The 15520-nt window shown below is 44.4% G+C and overlaps 1 gene segment (V, D, J or C); it reads right to left on the bottom strand.

Moving 5' to 3' along the window:
• Window positions 1–13152: 13152 nt before the first annotated feature.
• Window positions 13153–13698, bottom strand: LOC136391867 (immunoglobulin lambda variable 5-39-like). The segment is given in 2 exon segments: window positions 13153–13541; window positions 13653–13698. Coding segments are annotated over 2 exon segments (435 nt in total).
• Window positions 13699–15520: the final 1822 nt, after the last annotated feature.

Consider the following 15520-nt stretch of genomic DNA (forward strand, 5'->3'; position numbering starts at 1 on the left):
GTATTGCTACCCCAGCTTTTTTTTTTCGTTTCCTTTTGCGTGAAATATTTTTTTTTCATCCTTTTATCTTCAGTCTATGTGCATCTTTTCTTTTAAGGTGTGTCTCTTGTAGACAGCATATGTATGGGTCCTGTTTTTTTATCCACACAGCTACCCTGTGTCTTTTGATCAGATCATTTAACCATTTACATTTAAGGTTATTATTGACATGTAATTGTTTTTTGCCATTTTATTCTTTAAAATTGTATTTCTCTTTTACTGTATTCTTTTTCTTCTTTAATCTGTTTACAACAGGCCCCTTAGCATTTCTTGCAGCCTTGGTTTGGTTGTAGTAAATTCCTTGAGGTTTTTTTTTTTTTTTTCTGGAATTCTTTGTATTTCTCCTTCAATTTTAAATGATAGCCTTGCTGGATAAAGTAGTCTTGGTTGTAGGCTCTTGTTTTGCATTACTTTGAATATTTCTTGCCATTCCCTTCTGGCCTCAAGTGTTTCTGTTGAGAAGTTGGAAATCATCCTAATGGGGCTCCTTTGTAGGTGATAGTCTTTTTTCTCTAGCAGTTTTTAATATTTTCTCTTTATCACTTAGCTTTGGTATTTTAATTATGATGTCTTTTGGTGTTGATTTCTTTGGGTTTCTTTTTAATGAAGTTCTTTGTGCTTCCTGAACATATGAGATGTTTTCCTGCCTTAATTGAGGGAAGTTTTCAGCTATGATATGCTTGAACAAAGTCTCTATCCCTTGTTCTTTCTCTTCTTCTTCAGGAACCCTTATGATGTGGATTTTATTTCTCTTCATGTTGTCACAGAGCTCTCTTAGAATTTCCTCAGACTTTTTGAGTCTCTTTTCTTTTTTCTGCTCTGATTCCATGCCTTTATTTATTGTATGCTCTAACTCGCTGAGTCGATTCTCAGCTTCATCCATCCTGCTTTTAATTTCTTCCATTGTGTTCTTCATTTCTGATACTGTATTTGTCATTTCTGACTGATTCTTTTTAATTATTTCAATGTCCTTTTTTATACTTGCTATCTCTTTATTTAGGTGTTCATAATGACCATCTATTGTTGTTCTAATATCTTTGAGCATACTAACAATCATTATTTTAAACTCTGTATCTGGTAATTTGGTTATATCTGATTCATTCAGGTCCTTTTCTGCGGATTTCACTTGATTCATTTGTGTTGCATTTCTCTGCCTTCTCATCTTCTCTGTGTAAAAGAATGTCTTAGCCACTGGGGTCCACTGGTTGTGTGGTTGTGGCCTCTCTTCCCTAGGTATGGTCTGTCTGCAGGCCCACCACCCCCTTTGCTGTTGCTGCCAAGGGCATTTGGGTATGGGCATTGCCTGTGCCTGCCCACTGGGGCTGTTGCTGTGGTTTCCACCTTTCCTTCACAGAGTGGCTGTGATCACGTGCTCGGATGTACAAGCCTTGGTGGCCTTGGCCTTGGCCCTGCTCCCATGGGTGATGTTATGCTCTGCCCTGAGGGCAGTGGCAAGCACCTTTGCTCAGATGAGGGTCTCTGCCTGTTCCTGTTCTTCCACCTTGCCCTTGCAGAAGGAGCCCGCTCGTGGGACGGCTACAAGCTTTGGCTCCACAGGCCAGGTGGGACTGCATGCCCACACTCAGTAGCGGGACTCCTCTTGTTCTGAGCTTTTGGCTCTATCCACGCGGGAGCAGCCGGCTCCCAAGTTAGGCCACAAGCCTCGGTTCTGTGGGAGAGGCAAGGCTGTGCTCCTGTTCCCTTGCTCAAGGGCCAGTCTTCAGCCCTTTTGAGGTTCCCAGCCTTCTCCCACAGGCGGATTATAGGTGGCTCACAGCTGGGCTTGACTACTTTTGCACACCCCCTCCTCCCCAGCCAGACAAGACTGAGCTCACACCTGGGCCTCATTGGTGGCCAGCCAGCTTCTGCCCTTGCCGACAGAACCACGCTTCCGCGTCCTGCTGCCGCTAGCCCTCGGGCAAGCCCTCAGCTGTGTTGGTTGGGGCACTGGAGCTCAGACCCTAAGACTCACTACTGTAGTCCCGAAAACTCCCTCCTTCTAAGCAACTCTGCTCTGTGTGCCGCAGGAGAGCTTATTTGGCTGGTGTTCTGTTTCCCTTCGCTGGTATTGCTGTTTCCAGGGGAAATATTCACTTCAGATTTGGGGAGTGACTCATCCCAGGGGTTAGGGTGGCAGTCTTCCAAAATGTTTCTCTCTGTGCTTCCTAGATTACACTCTCTTCCTGTTACTCCGGTCCTCTCCTCTCTCACCATCCCCTGGAGCCCCGGGTTGGTGGTTGTGAGAGAGATGTTCTGCGTGGTCCCTTTAAGAAGAATCCTGCAAAGAAAACTAGATAGAAGGTGTCGGAGGACAATCTGACTTTGGGAGATGGGTATGCAACATAATTGAATGAGAAGATAACCTGGACATGTTTTATTTGAATATATGTACCCTGATTTATTGATGTCACCCCATCAAAATTTATTAAAAAAAAAAAAAAAAGGAAGAATCCTGGGTCTGAGAAATCAGTCTCTTTCTCACAAACAGTATCCTGTCTGTTTCCAGCTAAATAGTGTCCATACACCTCTTCTAGGCTCTGGGGCTGCAGGCTGGGGCTTTGTTCCTGGGATTCAGGACCTGCCCCTCTCTGCTAAACTCACTTCCCATCATGTGAGTCTCTCCCAGCTGCTGTTCACTCCGGGGAGCTGGGCAACACTCTCCGCATTTCCAATTTTCCTACTAGTCTTGGTGTGGCTTCTTTAGTGTTCCTTGGTTGAAGAGTCCTCTTAGTTTAGTCCAAAGTTGGTTTTTCCTGGTGATAGTTCTTAAAATTAGTTTGTAATCCACTTTGGTTCTGGGAGGTGGGAGTTGGTATGTCTGCCTACTCTATCGCCATCTTGTCTTCAGAAACGTATCTTCTGGAATTCTTAATTATGTTTAAGAGAGATCAGCTCAGGACTTAAGGAAAAGTATGTATTACTTGAAGATACTCAACATGACTAGGAAATAGGGAAATTCATATCGAGTCCACAATGAGATACCACTGTATCCCCACTAGAATGTCTCCACTTAAAATTGTACACAATTACCAATGCTGGTGAGCATGTGGAGAAATGGCACCCTCACACAGCACTGGTGGAAATGTCAACACTTGAAGCCACTTTGGGAAACAGTGTGACAGTTGCTCACAAAGTGTGTCTTATAATACAATGACCATGTGATCCCGCAGTTCCGTTCCCAGGTAACTATTCGAGAAAAATAAAAACAGGTATGCCCACAAGAACATATACAAATATGTTCATGGCAGTCATATGTTTAATTACTGAAAGGTGTAACACACAAAATGTCCATCACTAATCAACGGATGGACAAACTGTGCCATGTCTGAAGGATGGAGCATGATACGGCTATAAAAAGAAAAGGGACACATCCCTCCACAGCATCAGTGAGTCCAGAGTCACCATGTGAAAGCACTAAATGAAGGACACCACGTGCACAGGCCCACATGTTATATGACTTAATGTGTGAACTGCACAGAAAGGTAAATTCCTAGAGATGGAAACAGATCAGTGGTTACTAACTGGTGGGTGGAGGGGGATGCGGAGTGACTGTTAATTTGTGAGTTGTCTTCCTTTTTTGCAAATGATGCAACTTTCAGATTCATCCACATACACTGATTCAAGAAGGACAATTGAACTATTTGGTGCCAAGTGCAAATGCAAACACCCCAATGTCAGGTGGTGTCTCCCCCTCACAACTATTTATAGAAAAAATTTACAAAAATGGAAACAGAAAAATCTATGGCTCTTGTACCTCCTGAGAAGCATACAGGTAAAACCAGGGGCCGCCGAGTGGATGTGGAGTTGTCCTTCTGGACAAGTACCCCCACCTGAGATGCCATGTCTTTAATAAGTGAAGTGGGTGAGAAGTCATGACATAAGACCTGGAGAGAAACTCAGCAGCAGGCTGTAAGGAGATGCATGGCCATGATGGATCCATGTTCATGGCACCTGGAGATGCAGGAAGTTAGGTCACCAGGGGAGGCACAGATGGTAGTCCGACACAGCTAAGGGCAGGGCACCCTGAGAGAGACTGGAGTCACCTGCAGACGGCTGCTTCACTCTGAATAGGAAATGAACATGGTACAAGGGCTGAACAGGTACTAGGGACAGGAAAAGGGAGACAGGGACTATGCTCCTGATGACCATTTCTGGACACCCCCAGCCCTTCACCTGTGCAGAGAGAAGGGTAAGGAGAGAGGACTCTGGGTCAGGGCTGCAGTGTCCCCAGAGTTGGGACCCTAAAGCTCCCCGAAACTTCATGATCTTCATTCAAAGCTTTGTGGGGTAGATCACCTGATGTTCCTAAACTTTAAATGTCCCCAGCTTTGTCGTCATCTTGGCACGAGCCTAAGATCACCTAAAATGAAGAAGAGAGGGGGATGTCACAGAACCTGCACAGGTGTGAGGAAGCTGATATTGATGTCGCATGCGCACAAAGAAATCACACGTGGTTACATCTCACTCTGGAAGACTTTTTCCCCACTTAGCATCGCCGGAGCCACAGAAACCTGCTTCCTCTGAGCCTCAGGAGGGACATGACAGTCCCACAGACAGGCCACAGTGAGCAGATGTAGAGGGAAGGTGACAGAACTCTTAGTGCTGGTCCCTGAGAGATATATGTGGGGCAATTGGACCCAGTGATTGACTGGAAACACTCAGATCATCCCCTTCTGTGAGTCAGACTTTGACTCTGGCTTGGGCATAGGTGAGAAAAAAGACCTCATCTTCACCATCATACTCAAGGGAGGTCACTGCCTTAAATCTGATGCATGCCTCTGTGGACATGGTCAGAGTAGAAGGTGTTAGTAACAAATAAATAAATGTTTTAAATATGAAAACTGAAAAGACATTTGTGAACCCACGGCACAAGGAAAAGAGTTGCTCACTGAAGAGGTGAAAATACATGTCACCCTGAGTTAGACTTGGTCCCAGGCAGAGCAAGGTTGTCAGTCCCAGGCAGGGAGAGCACAGCGAGGGTTTAGTCTCACTTCCCCGTGACCATGGAGCACTGTGTAAGTATTACTGTCCTCATGCCATATAACACAGTAATAGTCGGCCTCGTCCTCAGGCTAGAGCCCAGAGATGAGCAGGAGCCCCGCATTGGCTGAGGTGTCTTTGGATCTAGAGAAGTGGCTGGGACCCCAGAGCCCTGGTGCTTATCTGAGTCCTATTTGTAGAATAGAAGATATCGAGGAGAGCTCCCTGACTGCTGCTGGAGCCAACGTATCCTGTACCCACCAACACTGAAGCCACTGCTCAGGGTGCAGGTGAGTCTGGCTGATGCTCCAGGAGATGCAGAGAGGGAGGGTAGCTGAGTCAGCACATGCTGGGACAGGGAACCTGCAAACACAGATGGTACATGAAACAAAAACTGAAGTAAAGTTTATCAGAGTCTGAACCAAAGTGTGTGATACAGGTTGGACGGCTGCCATGTGTCCAGGAGGGCTGTCCCTACTGTGCAGTGAGAGAGGAGCACTAGGAGGAGAGTGGTCCAGGCCATGGTGCTCACAGCCCTTAGCCCACAGTGGGGCTGGGCTGCCCCAGGCCTCCTTTTCTTCCTTCTCCCCCCTCTGCCAGAGGAGGGGCTTTCTATGCAAATGTGTGTCCCTCAGTGACTACCCCGCCCCTCCCTGATCCCTGGTGCTGAGCTCAGCTCACACCCCACACTGAGGAGCATGGAGGGTGACTTCACTCTCTAGGAAGCCCTGGCAGGAAGCACCTGCAGAGACCACACAAAGGTCCCTGCTCAGGGGACTCTGCCAGGAGAGACAGGACACAGCTGCTGCGTCTCCATCAGTGAGCACAGGGCCCAGCCTTGAGACCTAAATATATCTGAGTGAATTGTTCTCACAGAGCAAATCAACAGTGCTCCCTCCTCATCATACTTGTAAAAATGGATGAAAAACGCATGAAAATATAGAGTAAACTTCTTTTTTTAATTTTTATTAATTTTAATGGGGTGACATCAATAAATCAAGGTACATATATTCAATGAAAACATGTCCAGGTTATCTTGTCATCCAATTCTGTTGCATACCCATCACCCAAAGTCAGATTGTCCTCTGTCACCCTCTATCTAATCCTCTCTGTGCCCCTCCCCTACCCTCCCCCTCTCCCTCCTTCCCTCCCCCCACCCCCCATAACCACCGCTCTCTTCTCCATGTCTCCCAGTCTCGCTTTTATTTCCCACCAATGTATAGAATCCCGCAGTTCTTGCCCTTTTCTGATTTACTTATTTCACTCCGTATACTGTTATGACGATCCCACCATTTTGTTGTAAGTGATCTGATGTCATCACTTCTTATGGCTGAATAGTATACCATGGTGTATATGTGCCACATTTTCTTTATCCAGTCTTTCAATTTTTTTTTACAGTGATTAAAGCCTTTAAGCAAACTCTTGGCCAATTCAGCAAGAATCCATAAAAGAGCAGTGTCCTTAACATGTTCACCAAGTCCAAGATGGCCCCAACACCATGCCAAATCCCTGAAAAATGCAATCCAACCCCAGTTCAGTCTGTTAGGATCTGTCACAAGAAGCAGGAGTCCAGGAAAAGTCCACCTCCAGGAAAAGTCTGCATGGCACTGGAATTTTTGTCACAATTCTATACTTTGCAGCTCACATCCAAGTCCCAATGACCGCTGCTTCTAGCTGGTAATGATTCAGGTAGACTGGAAAAGCCATCTGCAGCATGTGTGGAGATGGAGCTTCTGTTCTCCTCTGCCTGGAGAGATGAGACCAGGTTGCTTTTCCCTGAAGCTCTGCGACTGTGGCTTGGTAAAAAGAACCTTGGGGTACACTGAGCTGGGTGGCAAAGGTAGATTCATAATAGAAGTTGGCAAAAGGGGGAAAGAAAGCTCTAAATTAGGAGTAGGTCCCAGCCTGAAATATGAGTGGGGCATTGAGGTAGGAGGAATAAAGGAAGCACTATATATTAAACAAAGCAGCAGAAAATAGGACTATCAACACCCACAACAGAGATCTTTGAGGGAAGATTAAAAAACCTGACTATTCAGGCAAGACATAGTTAAGTGGCCCTTGTGCAAATGAGATCAGTTTACCTGCTTCTTGGAAGAAATACCCTAGGCTCGTCCACAGTGTCATAGATGGGGCCAATGGCCCTGGGCCCTTTCAGCCTTCAGTGGCAAACCTCAGCATTCTGGGCAAGGTTAGGTCATAGGTGGCTGGAGCAGGGCTGGAAGAGACTGAACCCTCCTTTAGAGGAGCGAGGGGGAAGCCTACATTCCAGTGTCCCTGTTTCCTCACAGCAGAGGCATGTAAATCTGCCAGGCATTAGCTCAATGACCTTCCTTTCCACTATTGAAGCAGGACCCAGATGATGTCCTATGAGACCCCTTTGGGGCATTGGAGCCTTTAAGGGTGTATCCTAAAAGCTGGTAGTTCCCCTGATCTCTATTGGGCTTTTTCTGCCTCTTGGTATCTTAAAAGCCATGCTCAGAAGAGCTCACTGAGGGGTTTGAGGATCCCCATCCACCTATATAAATCTTTTCCATATATCTGGAGCTATTTGGAAAAAGACAAAACAGTGTTATTAGCTGGATCAAATAAAGAAGGTAGTAGTTTGCAGGAGAAAAAGATTTGTTCATCAGCATTGAAAAGAAATTTAAAATTTTTTTAAGTAAAAAGCATGATATGGTAGACCCATAGGAGTTTCAGGATATGACTCCCCCCTTTAAAATTTTTTTTTAATTGACCTTAAAATATTTGCTGGGTACACTTTAATAATACCTTGACTTTAAAGATTGTAAGAAATACACATAATTCTAAAGGTTTGACAAAATACAGTAAATGCTTTTGCTCCATATGCAGGAGCATTGTCAGTTGAACCAGTTTAGGAAATCCAATAATAGAACAATGCATACAGACAATGAGCTATAACATGCTTAGCAGTCTCTCCTGTTCTGACAGAGGTTACTATAAATCCAGAATATGTATCCACTGTAACATGGACATAGGACTGTTTGCCAAATGAAGGTATATGAGTAACATCCATTTGCCAAAGTTGTCCTGGAGGTTAACTTCAAATGAAGGGGCAGATTGTAGTATAGGACCCCTTGGACAGGATTTCCCAGTCTGCCATGCTGCTTCCCCAGAAAGTTGAAACTGTTTACACAGGGCTGCAGCATTCTGGTGATGAATAGTGTGAGAATGAATTGCTCGATCTGTCATGGTTGCTCCAAATAATTTTCTTTTGGGTAGCTTGATCAACAAGGGCATTCCTAGGCCCTGGCCAGTTTGCTCAGTGGTAGAGTGTTGGCCTGGCATACAGGGGTTCTCGGTTCAATTCCCAGCCAGAGCACACAGGAGAAGCGCCCGTGTGCTTCTCCACCCCTCCCATTCTCCTTTCTCTCTGTCTCTCTCTTCCCCTCCCGCAGCCAAGGCTCCATTGAAGCAAAGTTGGCCCGGGCGCTGAGGATGGCTCTGTGGCCTCTGCCTCAGGCACTGCAATGGCTCTGGTTGCAACAGAGCAACACCCCAGATGGGCAGAGCATCCCCCCCTGGTAGGCGTGCCGGGTGGATTCCCGTCGGGCACATACGGAAGTCTGTCTGACTGCCTCCCCCTTTCCAACTTCAGAAAAATACAAAAAAAAAAAAAAGAAAAGAAAAGAAAAGAAAAAAGGGCATTTCCTTGTGCTAAAGCTCCAGAGAGAATGGAATGAGCTCGAGTATGTCCTATAAAATATGGAGCTCTATGTTGACATACAAGTCTTTGAAGAAGGAGGAACTGCTGAAATAGTTCATCAGCATTTGTCCCTAAGACAGCAGTCTTTATAGTGGAAACACCATAAGTAAATATTTGCTGTCTGTATGTAGATTAAAGGGGGAATATGGCAAATGCTGAAAAGCCATGATAATGGTATATAATTCTAGACTTTGAGCTGATTTTAAGTTGACAGTTTCAGTAAAAAATTGTCCACTGATTTGCAAGAGCGATTTGGAAGGAGGCCAATTTAACTTAGCAATAACAGATACATCAGCTCCAGTATCTAAAACTCCTTTAAATTTATGCTCATGTATTGTTAGTTCCATTTCAGGGCGTTCCTGACCTATTTTTTTAATCCAATTGGCAAAATCAGAGGAGCCAAATTACCAATTTGCTTGGGGCCCCTTTTGCATAATGTGCCTGAGAAGCAGAATTAGCATCCTTATACTATTCTTCTACCTGTCTGAATTAGCCATGAGACACATTCTTTTTTTTTTTTTTTTGATTAATTTTGATGAGGTAACATTGATAAAATTTTCTTCCATCACCTTCTAACTGGTTTTCTTTGTGCCCTTCCCCTCCCCCAACCCCCTCCCTCTCTTCCCCCCCACCCTATAACCCCAACACTGTTGTTATCCATGTCTCTGAGTCTCATTTTTATGTCCCACCTATGTATAGAATCATATAGTTCTTAGTTTTTTCTGATTTACTTATTTTTCACCGTATAATGTTATCAAGGTCCATAATGTTGTTGTAAAAGATCCGATGTCATCATTTCTTATGGCTGAGGTAGTATTCCATAGTATATATGTACCAAAGCTTTTTAATCCACTCATCCTCTGACGGACACTTGGGCTTTTTCCAGATCTTTGCTTTTGTGAACAATGCTGCCATAAACATGGGGGTGCATTTCTTCTTTTCCAACAGTGCTATGGTGTTCTTGGGGTATATTCCTAACAGTGGAATAGCTGGGTCAAAAGGCAGTTTGATTTTTAATTTCTTAAAGAATCTCCATACTGTTTTCCACAGTGGCTGCACCAGTCTGCATTCCCACCAGCAGTGCAGGAGGGTTCCCTTTTCTCCACATCCTCGCCAGCACTTATTCTGTGTTGTTTTATTGATGAGCGCCATTCTGACTGGTGTGAGGTGATATCTCATTGTGGTTTTAATTTGCATTTCTCTAATAATTAGTGATGTTGAGCATTTTTTCATATGCTTGTTAGCTATCTGTATGTCCTCTTTGGAGAAGTGTCTATTCATTTCTTTTGCCCATTTTTGGATTGGATTGTTTGTCTTCCTGGTATTAAGTTTTACTAGTTCTTTATAAATTTTGGTTATTAACCCCTTATCAGATGCATTGTCAAATATATTCTCCCATTGTGTAGTTTGTCTTTTTATTCTGTTCTTATTGTCTTTAGCTGTGCAGAAGCTTTTAGTTTGATAAAGTCCCATTTATTTATCCTATCTTTTATTTCACTTGCCTGTGGAGACAAATTGGCAAATATATTGCTGGGAGAAATGTCAGAGAGCTTACTGCCTATGTTTTCTTCTAATATGCCTATAGTTTTAAGGCTTACATTTAAGTCTTTTACCCATTTTGAGTTTATTTTTGTAAATGATGTAAGTTGGTGGTCTAGTTTCATTTTTTTGCAGGTAGCTGTCCAATTTTCCCAACACCATTTGTTGAAGAGGCTATCTTTACTCCAATGTATGCTCTTACCTCCTTTGTCAAATATCAGTTGTCCATAAAGGTGTGGGTTTATTTCTGGGTTCTCAGTTCTGTTCCATTGATCTATATGCCTGTTCTTATGCCAGTACCAGGCTGTTTTGAGTACAATGGCCTTATAATATAAACTTGTCCATTTCTGGTGGTGACATTGTATACATCTTTATTGTCTGTGAATGTCCCAACTTGTAGAAAGCCATAGCTCTCCTCATAATGTGAGCAGTGGGTCCCCCTCGGAGTCAATGCTCAAGCTCACAGTCAAGAGTTGGAGGGACCTTACCAAGTGACCCTGTGTGTGGCAATTATCTAAGAGTGAAATGGGCCAACAGAAACCCATACTTGGAGCATTGGGTTTTCACATAGATACATAAGTAACTTGAATAAAGAACAGTATGTGCCACTGCAGTTAATGGATGGACACGGACATCAGACAAGGACACTGACGTCAGACAAATTGTGTTCAAATATACCCATTTAAGTTATTTAAAAAACAGATCATTTGTGTGTGAATTTAAAGCTGTGGTTGGCTACAGAAGGTGCTCTGTGCGATAACTATTCCTTGTTAGGAATTCTTAACTATGTTTATGAGAAGGCTGCTCAGGACCTAGAAAAAACTATGTAGTACTTACACATCCTCAAGATGGTTAGAAAATAGGGAAATTCACATGAAATCCACAGGGAGATATCACTGTATTCCCCACTAGGATAGCTATATTTAAAATTGTATATAATCACCAATACTGGTGAGCATTGGAGAAGTAGGAACCTCACACAGCATTGGTGGAAGTGTCAACTGATAAAGCCATTTTGGGAAACAGTCTGATGGTTGCTCAAAAAGTGTATCTTACACTGACCATGAGAACCAGCAGTTCCACACTTGAGTAACTACCCAAGAAAAATAAAAACATATGTGCACACAATAAAGTATATAGAAATGTTCATGGCAGCCATAATCTTAATTTCTAAAAAGTGTAAAGAATTCACAATGTCCATGAGTGATGAATGGATGCACTAACTGTGCCGTGTCTGTACAATGGTGCGTTGTGTGGCAGTAAAAATAAAGAGGCACACATCCCCTCCACAGGATGATGCCTCCAACGCCGTCATGTGAAAGCACTCAATGAAGAAATCCACATGCACAGGACCACATGTTATATAGCTTAACAGTGTAAACCGCACAAAAAAGTAAATTCGTAGACATGGAAATAGATCATTACTTACTGAGTGCCGGGTGAACGTGGGAATGGCAGTGACTGTTAATTTGTGAGTTGTCTCCCCTTCCTCAAAAGACACAACAGAAAGATACTACAAATACATTGTGCAGGGGGGATTGAACTCATATGGTCACAAGTGAAAACACAAACACCATAATGAGAATGGGTGACCCTTCCATCTGACATTACTGGGGAAATTTACAACAGATTCAACAAAATCCACGGCCCTTTCTCCTCTCTTCTGAGTCTTATGAAAAGTACACATGGGTGTGACCAGGGGCAGCAAGATGGATGTTGGGCTGTCCTTCCAGACAAGTACCAAAACCTGAGATGTCGTGTCCTTAATAAATGAAGAAGGTGAGTGACCATGATGTGAGACCTGGAGAAGGAGACTCAGCAGTGGATTCAAGGAGATGCGTGACCATGATGGATCCATGTTCATGGCACCTGGTAACCCGAGGAGTTAGGTCACTGGTGGAGGCACAGACAGCAGTCTGACCCAGCTCAGGGCAGGGCACCCTGAGAGAGACTCAGGAGTCACCTGCAGATGGCTGCTTCACTCTAAGTAGAAAGTGAACATGGTACAAGGGCTGACCGGTACTAGGGACAGGAAAAGGGGGACAGGGATGGGGTCCTGGTGACCATTTCCAGAACACCCTCAAACCTTCACCTATATAGAGAGAAGGGTAAGGAGAGAAGACCCCAGGTCAGGGCTGCAGTGTCCTCAGAGTTGTGATCCTACAACTCTCCACACTTTCATTATCCTCCTTTAAAGCTTTGTGGCGTGAATCTCCATCACCTAATGTTCCTAAACTTTAATTGTTCCCAGCTCCATTGACATCTTGGCACCAGCTTCAGATCACCTTGAGATAGAGAAGTAAGGGGGCTCTCACAGAACCTTCACGAGTGTGAGGAAGCTGACATTGGAGTCCCTTGTGCACAAAGAGGTCACACACGTCTCACGTCTTACTCTGGAAAAGTGACTCAGCATCCCTACAGCCACAGGCACATGCTTCCTCTGAGCCTCAGGAGGAGAATGACAGTCCCCACAGACAGGTCACAATGAGCAGATGTAAGGAGAAGATTAGAGAAATGTTTGGACCGGTCCCTGAGAGATGAGTGAGGGGTAAGCTGCTCCTGGTGACCAACCAGAAGCACTCAGACCAAACCCTTCTGTGAGTCAGACTTTGATCCTGGATTGGGCATGGGTGAGGTCAGACACGTCCTTCCTCAGCCATCATCCCCAAGGAGAGGAGCACAGCCCCAGACCTGGTGTAAGCCTGTGTGTACATGATCATGGTGAGGAGCTGTTAGCAATAAATGAATGAATATATTGACTTAGGAAAATGAGAAGACCTTGCCCATGCACAGGTACAAGGTAAAGAGTTGCTCAGAACAGTCACTCTGAATTAGACTTTAACACACGTAGAGCAATGTTGACAGCCTCAGGCAGGGAAAGCACAGTGAAGTTTTGGTATCACTTCCCCATGACTCTGGAGCACTGTGTAACTCTTACTGTCACTGTGCCAGGTCACACAGTAATAGTCTGCCTCATCCTCAGGCTGGAGCCCAGAGATGAGCAGGAGCCCCGCATTGGCCGAAGCATCTTTGGATCCAGAGAAGCGGCTGGGGACCCCAAAGCCCTGGTTTTTATCTGAGTCTGATTTGTAACTCAGGAGATACCGGGGAGAGCTTCCTGGCTTCTGCTGGAGCCAGTATATCCAGTACCCACTAACACTGAATCCACTGCTCAGGATGCAGGTGAGTCTGGCTGATGCTCCAGGAGATGCAGAGAGGGAGGGCGGCTGAGTCAGCACAGGCTGGGACAGGGAACCTGCAAACACAAATGGCACATGGGGTAAGAAACCAAGTGAAGCTTAGGATCTGAGCCAAAGAAGCTGATACACGATTAAGGCTGCTGTGTGTCTGTGAAGGCTGGTCCTACCTGTGCAGTGAGAGAGGAGCACGAGGAGGAGAGGGGTCCAGGCCATGGTGCTCACAGCCCTGAGCCCACAGTGGGGCTGGGCTGCCCCAGGCCTCCTTTTCTTCTCCCCCCTCTGCCAGAGGAGGGGCTGTCCATGCAAATGTGTGCCCCTCAGTGACCACCCAGCCCCTCCCTGAGCTCAGTTCACACCCCCCATTGATAAAGCAGATTGGCTCCGCCTCTTGGGAGAGTCCTTGGAGGAAGCACCTGCTAAGACCACACCAAGTTGTGTTCAGAGGATCTGCCAGGAAGGAGAAGACAGAGCAGCTTGACACCATCCATGACCTCAGGGCTCAGCCTTGATAGAGGCCCAGGGGTTTTTTATTTTTAAGTGAACGGTCCTCACAGAGCAGTTGTGTAGTGGTTAAAGGGCAGCATAACACTGTCCCCTCCTGGTCAAACATCTAAATATACAAAATTCATAAAAATTGACATAACCTCTATTAAAAATAGAAAAAAAATACACACTATTTTTTGGAATATACAACATTAGCATTAGAAGAAACAAAATATTAAAAAGACCAATTTTTATAGAAAACTAAAAAATATAAAGAAACCACTGCACTGAAGAGCATATGACACAGAGATTTTCACAAGAAACCTACAAAAACTTCAGAAATTAGGTGGGTCCGACTTAATTGCTTCATATTTTTCTGTAATATCTAAAAGAAACCAGAGTGTTGTAATTTTTTTTATAATATTAAGAAACACACTTTACACATATACAGAGATAAATATTAGATTAATAACATTAAATATTATTTCATATATTTAAAATAAAATATTAACCAATAACCTAGTACCAGATAAATAATTTATGTTGTGTTATGAAGTGTGACCTATACCAATGATACAAGTTTTGCACATATTAATAAATTTTATATAATATCATATGTTAATACATATATATGATAATATTGTCTCTATTGACATAGCAAAAGGTTTTTAGCAGATTTAACACCAATTCCTATAAAGCTATATAAAATGCAAATATATGTTATGGCCTTAGACATGCTGGTGCTTGTGCATAAGCGAGAGCAGAGACTTTCCTGCAACAAGTATTGGTAACAGTGGGTGACAGATGCATGATGGGTGGAACAAGAGGAGAGGTGACCTCGGCCCTTTTCCCAGGGGCGAAGAGCATGTTGAGAGACCTGAGGCATTGCCACATCCAATGTCATAATCTGCCATTCACGTGGGCTGCATCACATTCATGGGGCTTCTGTCCCAGAGCCAGAATTCCCGCACTGCAGAGGCTCCCAGTGCAGACAGGGGAGCTTCTGCCCAAGGGACCAACACGCTGACACAGAAGGATGTGAGTCTGTTGTCACAGGACCTGCTCTGTGAGACATCAGATCCTGTCTGACCCCAGGTGCTCCTTTCCCTAAGTCTGACAAAAGCTCAGTATTTAAGGAACTAAAATTAAGAGACTCCAGGACATGACAGAGACACCTCAAATCTCTGCTGCCTAAAGCCCCACAGGACAAATCAGACAATGAGCTGATTCTAATTTTGCACAGACTTTTTTAGCAGCAGACATCCTCCTCAGAAGTGCATTCTGGGTCCTCATTGTCTATAGCCCCAACATGTATCAGATTTGGCCAATGACCCTGTGTGCACATTGAAGCCACTGTCACAGGACTGGAGTGGCACTGAGAACCAGACTCATCCTTAGGCCTCTGCCCAGGAGCCTGGAAGAGGGAGAAACACAGAGATTCCGGGTCAAGAGACAAGAGGGGAAAGTAGACCCCATGTGTCTTCCCAAGATTCCTTCCCTTGTCCCCTTATCCAGTCACCTGTAAGTGAGTGATGAAAGTGAGGAGAACAGA

This window comes from Saccopteryx leptura, chromosome 2 (genome assembly GCF_036850995.1).
Source record: "Saccopteryx leptura isolate mSacLep1 chromosome 2, mSacLep1_pri_phased_curated, whole genome shotgun sequence".
NCBI lineage: Eukaryota > Metazoa > Chordata > Mammalia > Chiroptera > Emballonuridae > Saccopteryx > Saccopteryx leptura.